The sequence below is a fragment of the Megascapheus bottae genome, chromosome 19 (genome assembly GCF_031878675.1).
Source record: "Megascapheus bottae isolate mThoBot1 chromosome 19, mThoBot2.hap1, whole genome shotgun sequence".
NCBI classification, from domain to species: domain Eukaryota; kingdom Metazoa; phylum Chordata; class Mammalia; order Rodentia; family Geomyidae; genus Megascapheus; species Megascapheus bottae.
Genome location: NC_143527.1, coordinates 43,073,744 through 43,086,698, shown reverse-complemented (window position 1 = coordinate 43,086,698; position 12,955 = coordinate 43,073,744). Strand labels below are relative to the sequence as shown.

General features: G+C 43.3%; 1 protein-coding gene across 4 annotated transcripts in view; it reads left to right on the top strand.

Annotated features, from left to right (window-relative positions):
* Mtcl1 (microtubule crosslinking factor 1) overlaps positions 1–12,955 on the top strand; it is a 124,253-nt gene that overhangs the window by 97,459 nt on the left and 13,839 nt on the right. For all 4 annotated transcript variants that reach the window (XM_090353469.1, XM_090353467.1, XM_090353470.1 and 1 more), the window contains 2 exons: positions 3,168–3,331; positions 7,723–7,977. In XM_090353469.1, coding sequence (XP_090209595.1) covers positions 3,168–3,331; positions 7,723–7,977 — 419 coding nt within the window. The remainder of the gene's footprint in view (positions 1–3,167; positions 3,332–7,722; positions 7,978–12,955) is intronic.

Sequence of the window (12,955 nt, the reverse complement as noted above, 5' to 3'; positions counted from 1 at the left end):
ATGAGCAAAAGAGCTTAGGGACAGGGCCCAGACCCTAGGCCCTGAGTTCAAGACCCATGGCTGACAACAAATAAATGAAAATAAAATATTAGGAAAAAAAATCCTGGGGCCAGACTAGTGGTAGAGCCCTGGGTTCAATTCCTCAGTACCACATATGCAGAGAAAGCCAGAAATGGTGCTATGGCTCAAGTGGTAGAGTGCTAGTGTTAAGAAAGCACAGGACAGTGCCAAGACCCTGATTTCAAGCCCCAAGACAGGCAAAAAAACGTTCCTTTGACACAAAAAGTAATGATTTTTAGTGTAAAAGTAAAAGGATAAAAATACTAAATGATTCTATAGTTTGTGATTCTAGCACGAACTATAATTTTCAGCACATTCTGTGTAAAGATACATAATTATTTCTATCTTTTTTAAAGATTTCTTTCTTTCTTTCTTTCTTTCTTTTTTTTTTTTTTGCCAGTCCTAGGTACTGAACTCAGAGCCTGAGCACTGTCCTTGGGTTTTCCTCAAGGCTAGAGCTCTACCACTTGAGCCACAGCACCAATTCCATCTTTTCTATATATATGTGATACCAAGGAATGAACCCAGGTCTTTGTGCATGCTAGGCAAGCACTATGGCAGTAAGCCAAACTCCCGGCCCAATTCTTTCTATTTTTTGCCCTCTTTTTTCTCTCTTTCTTGAGTTTGGCCTCTTCATCTTCCTGCCTCAGTGTTCCCACTATTGGGAACATATGCATGTAGCACCACACCCAGCTCTGAAAATGTATTTTTCTGAAAAGATTGTTTTGCCACCTTTTCTCATTCTAGTGCACTTGTATAATTTTGTATTATTTTTTACACTTACATTAATTTTAGGTGTCTTTGGTATGGATTTTTGGGGGAATTGCTCTGCATTAATTACCACTTCAGTTCATGAGTCTCTATTTCCATTAGTATAGTGATTACTTATTTATACTCAGATATTTATAGAGTTCGTGCTGGTTTTTTTCTATGTTAACATAATTATATACTCTGTGTGTGTGTGTGCATGCATACACAGACATGTGTATATCAGTATTTGGGCTTGAACTTAGGACCTGGGGGACTGTCCCTGAGCTTTTTTTGGTAAATGCTAGCATTCTACCACTTGACCCACAGATCTACTTCTGGGTTTTTGGTGGTTAATTGGAGATAAGAATCTCATGGACTTTCCTACCCCTGCTGGCTTCGAACCATGACCCTTGTGTATCTCAGTTTCCTCAGTAGCTAGAATTATAGAGGTGAGCCACCAGCTTCCAGCCTGCATTGTAAACTCTTAATGTTTTTTGTCCCAAAATTGTTGTTCAAGGTGAGGAAAATCAAAGAGCAGTAATACTAACAAATAGGCCCTTTCATCCACTACTTCATCTGATCCTGTAGCTTCTTGGTTCCATTCTGGAAACAATGATTGAGTTTTCAATTAATCTGCTCATGTTAATTATTTTGTTTCAACTGTATTTGTATCTAAATATGTATCCGTATATCTTAAGTTCTTCCTATCTACATTTAATCTTCTCTGTTGATTTAGTGGATTAGCCAGATGGCTTGAGAGGCAAAACTGAAGTGTGAAGTCTAGAATGGCATAACCTGAACACAGACCCCACCTGTGTGCTTGCTTCATGGGGCACCGTGTCCACTGAACACAGAGGCTTCTGTCTGAGTGTGGGCTCTGTCTCTGAGGTGGTACTTATCTACATGCAACAACATATGGTTTTTATTCTTTGATTTGCTTTGGTGCCTTTTGTCTCACTGGGAGAGAGGGACTATTACATCCAGTATTATCAAGAAACCGTTGCTAAGTCATTTGGACTTTCTGATATAATGCCCATGCTGGCGCCATGTTCAGATAGAAATCAGGGGGTTTCAGAAGGCTAGACAAGGGTTTAAAAAGTCTAATCTCTTTTATGTGAAGAATAGACAGATATGCTTAATGTGAGTTAAGGATTGTGTTCAACTTCATGTGAGGGTGGGCCAGGCCTGGATCCTCCAGGCAGGAACAGTGGAGAGGCTGGGGCTAGGGCAGGAGTTAGGTGAACAGGTAGAACTGCTTGATATCTATAAGAGTAATGAGGACTGAGAGGCAGAAAGGTGAGGATCAGAAACTAACCTTAAGCTCTACTAGCAGAGATCTGCAATAGAGCAAAATCTTGATACATAAGGCCATGAAGCTAATTGAAAGGACCTCCAGGATATTGAAACAAAAGCCATATAACGAATGATTGTTGTCCTTAATGTATTATGTTGTTTCTCATCTCCTTTGCTGTCCCTTGGTTATCTCAGATTGTTACAGTATCTCACTTTGTTATCTGATATATTGAATTTATTTGTATTTGGTTATTTGAAATTTGATAGGGAAGGGGGGAAAACCAAGACGGGTGGGGGGTGTGGGGGGGTGAGGGTAACGGGTACCAAGACATGTGAAAGGGTATCAATGTATGTGAATTAATGCACCTTCTAATTGGCAAATATCATGTAACCCTTTTACTAATTACAATAAAAAAGAAAAAAAAAGAAACTAACCTTAAGAGCTGTAAGCAAGCCAGCGTGAGCAGGCCAAGCATTTCACCTTAGGTTAAATTGTAAATCATTATTTCCCATTCCTTCCTAGTAGCCACCTTTAGAGTATGACCACCAATGTTTATGAAATGATTAGGCCTTCAAGAAATCCCTTCTAGTTCAACAGCTGACACCCGAGTGACACAGTATGTAGAAATGTGTATGTGCATCTTGTCACGCCTGGCCCAACTCAGAACTCTGGTCATGTGATCCTGAGTTGGTCATCCTGGCAGCCAGGCTTCAGGGACTCCTTGTGTCCTATGGCTTCCTTACTTTTGCTCCTCCAAAGCCCTAGTACCTCTGTTTCGGACATCTTCGGCATGGGCCCAAGTTCCACACTCATAGCACAGCCACCCTATGCCCAGGGCTAGCCTTGCTGATCCAACAGGTCTTGAGTTTTAGCCCCTGGACTCCTCTGGGCCAGCAGTGGGATCCTCTGACTCTCCCCGATGCCAGATGTTTCCTGTGTGTTCTACCTGGGGACCTGGGAAGAGGCCCAAAGCACCAGCTGGCTGCCAGAGCTTCTCCCTTTCCTGCCCAGTGGGTCCTTATGGGAAAGGTAATGGGGCCTCTGTCCTTGTTCCTAAAGGTAGTGGAGAATCAGCAGCTATTCAGTGCCCTCAAGGCTTTGCTGGAGGACTTCCGCTCAGAGCTGCGAGAGGACGAACATGCCAGGCTACGGCTACAGCAGCAGTATGCCAGCGACAAGGCTGCCTGGGATGTGGAGTGGGCCGTTCTCAAGTGCCGCCTGGAACAGGTACCTGCCTTACTCGTCACGGTGGCATCTGGGCTGTTGGGCATAGAAGGTCAGGAAGACATTTCTTCCCTGTGGCCCTTGTCCCAGGGACAAGGACAGGCCTGACTCGTGAAAGGCCCAACCTTCTCAGGATACACATATTCCTTCTACTCCTCCTCCCTTGCCTGAAAGATGTCCCCAGCAGCCAGCATGAATCATTCCAGTATTTGTCCTTTTTGCACCAACCAAGGCTATCCCACCAAAATAAGGGTGTTGTGATGTCATGCTAATGTCACCTCACTGAGGTCATCGCCTGAGCTAAAAGTCATTTTAGGTAGGAGAAATTCAGAGCATACTCTACAAAGGGGACACATACCACCCTTTAGAATTTCCACATGACTGAGAAGAGCCTACACATCTTCCACTGCATGCCCCAGATGCTGCTTCAAGTTGTCTCCTTTTTATTCTAAGGAAATGAGGCTCGGAAGAGACGTGTTGTATCAGGTCTTTGAGCTATTTGGTGCTGGGGTGGAAGAAGAGACAGGTGACTGGCCGTCTCTGCCTGTGTATTCCAGGCAGCTGTGTTAGGACCAGACTAAGAAACAACCTCTGTAAGGTTTTCTTGCCTGGAAAGCCTTCCTCCACAGTTTGCTGCTTGAGGTGGCTTCCAGATCCAGATCCTGAAGGAGTGAGGTCTGTATGTCTGGTCATCTACTTTCTAGACCCTGTTTTGAGGCAAACTATGAAATAGTTCATTGTATATACATTGTCTTGATTATGAGAGGAAAGGAAAAATCTTCTAAGTACCCTTATGAAAAGCTTAAAGGACCTGCTAGGTCCCAAGAAAATAGTTCTCCTTGTACCTACTTGTACCACTACCTAGCCCAGGGACTACTGGGTCCCATTGTCACAGGCCTCAGGTACCATTAGTCTGACCACATTGACAGTGGCTCAAGTTTACTTGTATTGCCACCAGGCCCCAGTAGCAGTGGCATTAGGCTGGACCAAGGAACGCAAGCTTCTAAGCCAAGCCTGTCCATTGGTGGATGGAATTGTACCTGTTGAGGCTCCTGCATCTGGCCTGCCAAGAGAAGCTTACCAGATGCTCTGTTTATCTCAGTACACAGCTTGCAGAGTCATCTGTGGAGGAGGAATGAGTAAGGATGCTTGTTATGAGCTTAAGCCTACTTAAAAATACATGTACAAGGGGAGAAGGGAAGCTAAATGCAAGTATAGCTCAAGAAGGGAAACACAATCTTTGAATCCAGCCAGTTTCAAAACATTTCATCTTTGTTTTAGAGACACCTGCTATCCACCCACATGGTAGCTGCAAGTAAAGCCTCCAGGAGAGAGTCACTATACAGCAAGAAACTCAGCCAGGAGTTCAGACCTAGACTCCAGATAGTACCAGGGCCAGTTCATCCTCTGCCCAAATTATTCAGTGAGTTTCTTTAATATATGCAGCCTGGGAAGCAATGATACCTATTTGTACTCATTCCATCTTGATCCTCTTCTACTTAAATGCAAAATGGAAGTTTCTCTCACTGGATCCTATATTGTATATTTCCTAAATCTCTGAAATCTCTTCCTAAATTTTTTCAGCTGATTTCTTAAATCAGACCTTGTTCTACATGCTGAGAATACTGCAATAAGTGAGAAGTTCTTCAAAAGGGGCCTCAGTGCCATGGGAGACCCAGCACCCCCCAAAATAATTTCTTTCCTTTTCTCTCTCCATCCCTCACTCTCTATGATGCTAGACTGAACTCAGGGCCTTGTGCATACTAAGCTCATTCTCCACCCCTGAGCTGTAACACCAGCTCCTTGTACAATCTTTATATCCTTTAAATCTTTGTATTTCTCAGCTGTACACATAAACAAGTCCCATAGAAAGCACACATCTTTAGTTCTCATTGCAGTGTTGGCAGATATTCCATAATTAACACTTGATGAGATCTTTGCCTCTATGAACTTCCCAAGGGGCCCCATTGCACAGGTCTAGGGACCCTGGATGGCAGAGAAAAGATGTTCACAGCTTCTCCAAAGGCTCTTGCACTGGGGCAGGTGAGAATGGTATTGACCCATGAAAGGGCGAGAATCTGAGTCAAACATCAGAGGCAGAAGCAGGGCCTGCTGATCTGTGAATGTAGTTGTGGAGTGGAAAGTAACTGGCATGGCTCAGTTCTGTTAGTGCAGGTGCCTGGCAGATGGTACTACCTGCCAAGACAGAAATAAGGGGGAGAGGGTGGTTGGCCTAGAAAGTGGGAGAGCTAAATTTGGGGTGTCTGGCAATGGAGAACTGGAATGTAAAGAGCTGGACTGAAGACATCTGTACAGTCATGTGTTGCTAAACAACAGGATATGTGCTGTTAAACTTGTGACTAGGAGATAGCATCTTTATAGGAAATCAGAGCATGTATTTCTACCAACTGAAATGGCTGGGCTTTGTTAGGAAGAATGACTTCATGGAGGCACCATCATGACATGGTCCATCGATGATGGGGACATCTTTATATGCAGCCCATGGCTGTGCTTAAATGAGAGCATTGAAGTGGTGGTAAAGCCAGGGCTGTGAATGGAATCTCCCAAGATTGTAATAGAATAAGAATTGTTCAATGAAGGAACTTGGAAATACCTCATTTTTAAGAAACTGATAGAGGAAGAAAGGGGCAGCCAGAGAAATGAGTTGAAATGAAGGAGCAAATGTCTTAGAAGCCAAAGGGAATGAGAAGCTACCAAAATTCCAGGCAAACGTCAATATATCAAGTGCTCCTGAGAGGTTAGAGTGGACAAGACCAACAAGTTTGTTCGAGTCCATAATTAGGAAATCACTGGAAACACTGGCAACACTTAACATTGGGCAGGAGCAATTTGCATGCTCAGTGAAGACTATACAGCAGGCATTCATGCCATTCCCATCCTCTGTGTCTTTGTTATTTGTTTTTGCTTCTGCATATTGTGTGAGTACATAATGTATCATAACCAGTTAGAGTTTAAAAGCAATTAAAAAATGAAAAAATAGGGGTGGGGAGTTTAGCTTAGTGGTAGAGTGCTTGCCTAGCATGCATGGAGACCCGAGTTCCATTCCTTGGTACCATAAACATAGAAAAAGCTAGAAATGGTGCTGTGGCTTAAGTGGTAAAGCTCTAGCCTTGAGAAAGCCTGAGAACAGTGCTCAGGCCTTGATTCAAGAGCCAGGATTGGCAAAAAAGAAAAGAAAGTAGGGTTTCGGTTGTTTAACATCAATTTAATCCATTTCCATTGCTCATTGTTTTTTTTTTGGGGGGGGTAAATCAGTGTCTGTTGAACGCTCTATCTGAAGAAACTCCTTTCTCATTTCATTGAAGTGTACGTCTGCTGGCAATGCTTTTTTTTTTTAAGTTTTATTTGTTGGAAAACATTTTTGCTTTAGTTTTGTAACATGTTATTTCTAGACACAGAGTTCTATCTGGTTTGACTTACACTTGCATTTTAAAGATACTACTCCATCATTGTCTGGCTTGATGATCCCTGGTGAGAAGTCTTTCCTGTTCTCATCTTTGGGGAGATAAGGCAGTATGTACACGGGTGTGTGGTCCTAGAAATTGAGTACTTAGAGGAAAAAGGAATCTGCTGCTCTGGGGTCCTTGTTGTATCAGGATGTTTATTTCATGAGCATCCAGGAGAGTGGAGGGGAAGAAGCACTAGAATTAATCGTGCTGTAGACTTAAGACTTACCTGTCTATATTGTGCCTTTTTTCTTTTCTTTTTTTTTCTTTTTTTTTGCCAGTCCTGGGCTTGGGCTCAGGGCCTGAGCACTGTCCCTGGATTTTTCTCAAGGCTAGGGCTCTACCACTTGAGCCACAGCACCACTTCTGGCTTTTTGCTGCGTGTGTGGTACCGAGGAGTTGAACCCTGATCTTCGTGCATGCTAGGCAAGCACTCTACCACTAAGCCAAACTCCTGGCCTGTATTGTGCCTTTTTTGTCTCTGACTTTAAGGTTTACTCTTTTGATTTTGATGGATAACATATAAGACTTGTTTTGTTTGGTATTTACTCTCTGGGGTATTTGACAGTACTGAGGACTATTGGGTTCTATTGCTGTTGTATCTTCCATCCCCAGTTCTGTGTATGGCTAAGATACAGGGTCAGCCATGGTACCTGCCCTCAACGAACTACACAGATGCGACAGTGGTGATTGAACTGGTTTGGGAGCCAAGAAATTGGTCATGGGAAGCTCTTGGGCTCACTCTCAACACTCTAGAGGACACTCTGTTGTATTTTTTTCATTTAGACTTTAAAAATTTAACGTATTTTCCCATGGGCTTGCTGAAAGTGTGCTTCCAGGAATCCAATGTAAATGTGCTGTTTTACTTTGTCCTCTCTAATGCTGGATATGTCAAGAGGGAGTTCCTAAGTCTTCTCTCTTTGACAGCTGGAAGAGAAGACCGAGAAGAGCTTGGGGGAGCTGGATGTCCCCACTGAAGGCAAAGGGACCCCAAAGACAGAGAGAGAGGTGCATCAAAAGCTCCTGGCTGATAGCCACGGCCTGGTCATGGACCTGCGCTGGCAGATCCACCACAGAGAGAAGAACTGGAACCGGGAGAAGGTAGAACTCCTTGAGCGTCTGGACCGGGAAAGGCAGGAATGGGAGCAGCAGAAGAAGGACTTCCTGTGGAGGATAGAGCAGGTAAGCCTGAGAGTCCAGACAGCATGCAGACACCCTGAGAGCACTCAGAACAAAAGGAAATCGGTCATTTCGTGTATCTCATGGCATCCAGGGCCAGCAGGATAGTATTTCCTAGTGTTAAAGTCCTTCCACCTATGGCCTAGCATTACACACCGTATTTCATTGTCAAGTTTGTGTACATGCAGGGAACAGGGAGAAGCTTTTGAAAGGAATTTGAAGACTAAACTCAAAAAGATGAGGTTATTTCAGGTCATATTCAGAAATTTCTGCCCCAAAACAAACTACCATTTCAGTTTGCTGCTAAAGATGTGGTCACAGTGACTGCTCCATCTGGAATAGAATTTTCATCATCAGGAAGAAATTGCTGAATGAAGTCAGAAGTTGCTGTGTGCTACCGATCGCACCTGCTGAGGGTATTGCTGGGTTGCAATTAGAGAAGACCGTAGTCAAGGGAGATAGCTGGAGCTCCGTCGTCACCAGCTAAGTAAATGATTCAGAAACTCAGATGAATATGGGGAGAGAAGGGGAAGTTACTTTTCTGCTACCAGATAACCATCCTCTGTATTGCTTTCCAGTCAGACCAGCTTGAGCTAAGACAATTTGCTTGTATTCCTGGATGGCATACAGATTTGGTTTCCATATTACATGACTGAAGACTTGGAATTCCTTCCTGGTTGGATTTGTCTTTTTCTTGTCTTCCCTCCACCCACTTTTTTTTTAACCTAGAATTCAGTTTGTTTATTGCAGCCTGTTTCACAAGGCCTCAAAGAGATGCATTGATCAACGAGCAACAGATCAGGAAAAAGAACCTCATTATAAATACTCCTAATAGCTGAGTTTATGAGGGAGTTGTTGGACATGTGCTCTGTTATCTAGTCACGGTACCTGTGTTGTATAAGAACAGTAACGTGAGTGAGCAGTGGTGTTAGAGAAAGGAAGGAAGGAGAAATCCACAGCCTCTGGAATAATCCATTGAGAGGAAGAAAGCTCCCTGTGAGTTGGGAGGAGCAAAGTTCTTCCTCAGTTAGATCACCTACACGGATGAGTCACCCTCCTAACATTTGATATGGCCCCACTTAAAAAGTCCCCAAATGCTATCAGGAGGTGAGCTGGCACTTCCTGTTTGGCTTGGGAATGCAGCCCTGGGAAGGACCGCTTCACTTAAATCCTGGGCACCTGTGCTCAGCTGAACGTGTTGGAGTTAGGTGGGAATTTTAGAGATAAAGGTGATGTTGGTTTATACAAACTTGGTCACCGGTATATTATACCTACCTTGAGCTCACCAGGCTGCTTGGTTGCAGGGGCTTTCCTACTTGGCCTCTGCCAAGAAACATCCCTCACTTCCTGTGTCCCTCCTGTCCCCCAGATGGGACCATCCTGCTCCCTGCCTTGGCCTGATGGTCTCCCCTTTTTTTTTTTGAGCCACTGTGGCTTGTTTTGTCACAGGCTTCATGTTATAAATATCAGGATTTAATAAGCAAAATAAATAATATCTGAATTTTTTAAAAAAAGAGATAGAGGCTTTTCCTCCAAATTCCCAAGTTTTGTGTGTGTATGGGTGTGTGCTGAGACTAGGGATTGAACCCAGGGCCTAGACCCTGTCCCATAGCTTTTTGCTTAAGGTTAGTGCTCTACCACTTGAACCACAGTTCTACTTCTAGCTTTTTGCTGGTTAATTAAAGATAGGAGTCTCATGAACTTTCCTACCTGGACTAGCTTCAAACTAAAATCCTCAGATCTCAGTTTCGTGAAAAGCTAGGATTACAGACATAAGTCATTGGTGTCTAGCATAATACTCACATTTTTGAAGAGGATTTTAGAAGACTTGGTACCAAGTCTAAAACTTGGAGAAAGTGTCCAGGGGCAGTCTCTGCAAAAGAGGATGTTTGCTGAAGAATATATGGGATGTTGCTATGTGTGGGATTCACACAGATTTCATTATTCATTGAGTTGCCTGTTCATTCAGCCTTTAGCTACACAGTCCCTACATAAAGAAATAATGTCCACTAGTTACTTGACTTGTCTGTTTATTCGGCCTTTAGCTACACAGCCCTACGTAAAGAAATAATGTCCACTGGTTACTTGACTTCTTGGTAAGCCGTATAACCTTGACTGCTGTAACCTAATAGACAGTGAAAAGAGTAACAGTAAATCCATTTTCCACTTACAGAACATATACTTCATAGTTATCTAGTGTCCTTAAATTCCTACAGAATTTCTGCCCCACATGAGACACTTAATGTGATAAATTATTGGGAATGTGGTAAAGGTCATATGATTCATATACTCTGTCTAATCAGTCTCTCTGGTCTCAGCTTGGATTTGATGGTGGGGATGGAAGTGTAGTTAACTTTTACTGGAGTCACACTCCATTGCGTCTTTGAATTGTGAATTAACATAATACCATCTGCCTGTTGCTACTTACAGGACTAAAGAGAAAAGTTTACATGTAATTTATTCTCCTTCCAGTAATTTTCCCTCCTTCCCTCCCTCCCTTTCTTCCTTCCTTCCTTTCTCTTTTCTTTTTGTGCTGGTACCAGGGCTTGAACACTGTTCCTTGGCTTTTCCACTTAAGGTCAATTTGACTTGAGCCAAACCTTCAGTTCTGCTTTTTTGGTAGTTAATTGGAGATAAGAATCTCATGGACTTTCCTGCCCTGGCTGGCTTTGAACCATGATCCTCACTCAAATCTGAGGCTCCTGAGTAGCTAGGATTACAGGCTTGAGTCACCAGTACCTGGCCTTGGTGTAATCAACTGCTTCCACGACGTGAAAGGCCTTCCTTTCAAAATACATTAACAAAGCCACTGTATTTCTTTTTGACCAGACATGGTAAAGTGACACTCTTGAGGGCTTACTATGTTCTGTATTATTTGAAATGCAAATCTGCTAAATTTTCTGGTTGCAGTGATGATTGTTCTGCAAGGTTGCAATTCCAGTAGGATGTGCTTCCCTGAGAAAGACACTGCAGAGGTGTCTTAGCCAGAGACCTCCAGCTATAGCCACTGCAGCTCATTTTTATGCAACCTAATACTTAGCAGCTTTAGTGAAAGCTGCTCCTGGCTGCCTGAGTTTATTTTTGAAATTCCACTTTCCTGAGTTAGAATGCGCTTGTTCATAGTTCTCCTCTTTAGTCATTTCTTTCTCCCCCTTTCACACACACACCCTCAATGCACATTTACAGCTCCTAGTGTGATTCTTGCATTTTAATTCCTTGCCCAAAATAGCTAGAGATGTTCATGTGTTGAAACTAAACTGTGCTGACATGCATTAGAAGACAATAAAAAGGCCTCCCTTTTTATATTAAGTAAAGCATTTAGCATGTTTAAAGAGAACTGAAAAGATCTCTGATTTGGAGCGGGGGAAGAGAGCAGAGGAGGCTGAGGTAAAACCAAGAATGACTTGCTCCTTAATTTGGCTGTGAACCTGCCTCCCATGTCTTTGCTTGTTCTGTTGGATTCTCCATTTTCTTCAAAAACAATTAAAATTGTACTGTGAAACATTTCTTCCATCGCCTCCAAAATGACTGAAATGGAGTGGAAGTCCTTTTGTCCTTAGCATCTTTCTTGGCTTTATTCTTGATGACTATTAGGGCACCATGTCCTCAAATGAGGGCAGTATGGTGCTGTTCATAAAGATTCTTTCTTGAAACTCATCATTCTGCATTTCAGGGAGTTTTTGCAATTCCTGGCATCACCTCCAGCACTTGTGGACTGAAAGTCTTTACTTGGCAATCCTGCAGGTCAAATCCAAATGTCACCTTTGGCATTCAGATAATTCGCACTTACTAAAGAGAGCACTCTCTCCAAGAGAGTGTGAGCTTGTCACCCTGTCAAGATCTCATTAGCAATTCTGAGGTGAAAATTGCTTCAGGTCCCACTTGTGCTTTGGATATGTTGAAGCAGGGAGACTGAGGAAGATGGGGAGGGTAGAAAGAGGCCAACTGCAGCAGTCCCAGTAGTCCTCTGTGATTTTTGCATAGCTGCTGAATAAGCAAATTCTCCCGCTGAAGCTGAAATAAGGGACTAATTTGCCAGGTGCTTGTGGCTCATGCCTATAATCTTAGCAACTCAAGAGGCTGAGATCTGAGGATTCAGATTCAAAGGGAGCTTGGCAGGAAAGTCTATGAGACTCCATTAAAATTAACCGGGGGTGGGGGAGAGGAGAGGGGAGAGAGAGAGGAAAAAGAGCTATGGCTCAAGTGGTAGAGTTCCAGCTTTGAGCAAAAGAGCTAAGAGAAAGCTCCCAGGCCTCGAGTTCAAGCTCCACTAGCAACACACACACACACACACAGGCACACAAAAGAGGCTTATTTGTGTGCCTGTGGCTGAGGAAGTTTCATGTGTGCTAGCTCTCTCAAGGTGTCACTCTGCTCACCATTTGTGAAGCCTAGTTTTTCAGAGGAGGAAACTGGGTTGGACAGAGTTAGGAACTTTCCTCTGCCAACAAACCGATAAGCCGTGACCAACACACAACTCCTGCTCAGGTCTCTTCATCCCCCTTCATTTATTTTATCTTTTAATTTGTGCCAGTGCCAGAGTTTGAACTCAGGGCCTTGTGCTTGCTTGGGTTGTCTGCAGGGCTGGTGCTCTACTACTTGAGTCATACCTCCAGCTTGGTTTTATCTAGCTCTTCTGAACAAATGTCTCCTTACTGCTTGAGATGAACAAGTCGGGCCAAAAAGTTTGGCCATAAAGCATATGGTTTTGTTCACTTCAGTCATGCCAGACTTTTTCTTTTTCTTTTTCCAGTACAAGGCTATGAACTCCATGCCTCATGTTTGCTATGCTGACACTCTATAAACCATGCCTCCATCTCTTTTTGCATACAGGTTATTTTTAAAATAGCATATCATTTCCTGCTTATCAGTCCACAGGCAGACCACAGTCTGCCTATTTCAGGCTTCCTGTCATTGCTGGGATGTCAGGCACATACCATTTTGTCCAGCTTCCTCCTATTGACTTTTCTGATGGTGCTGG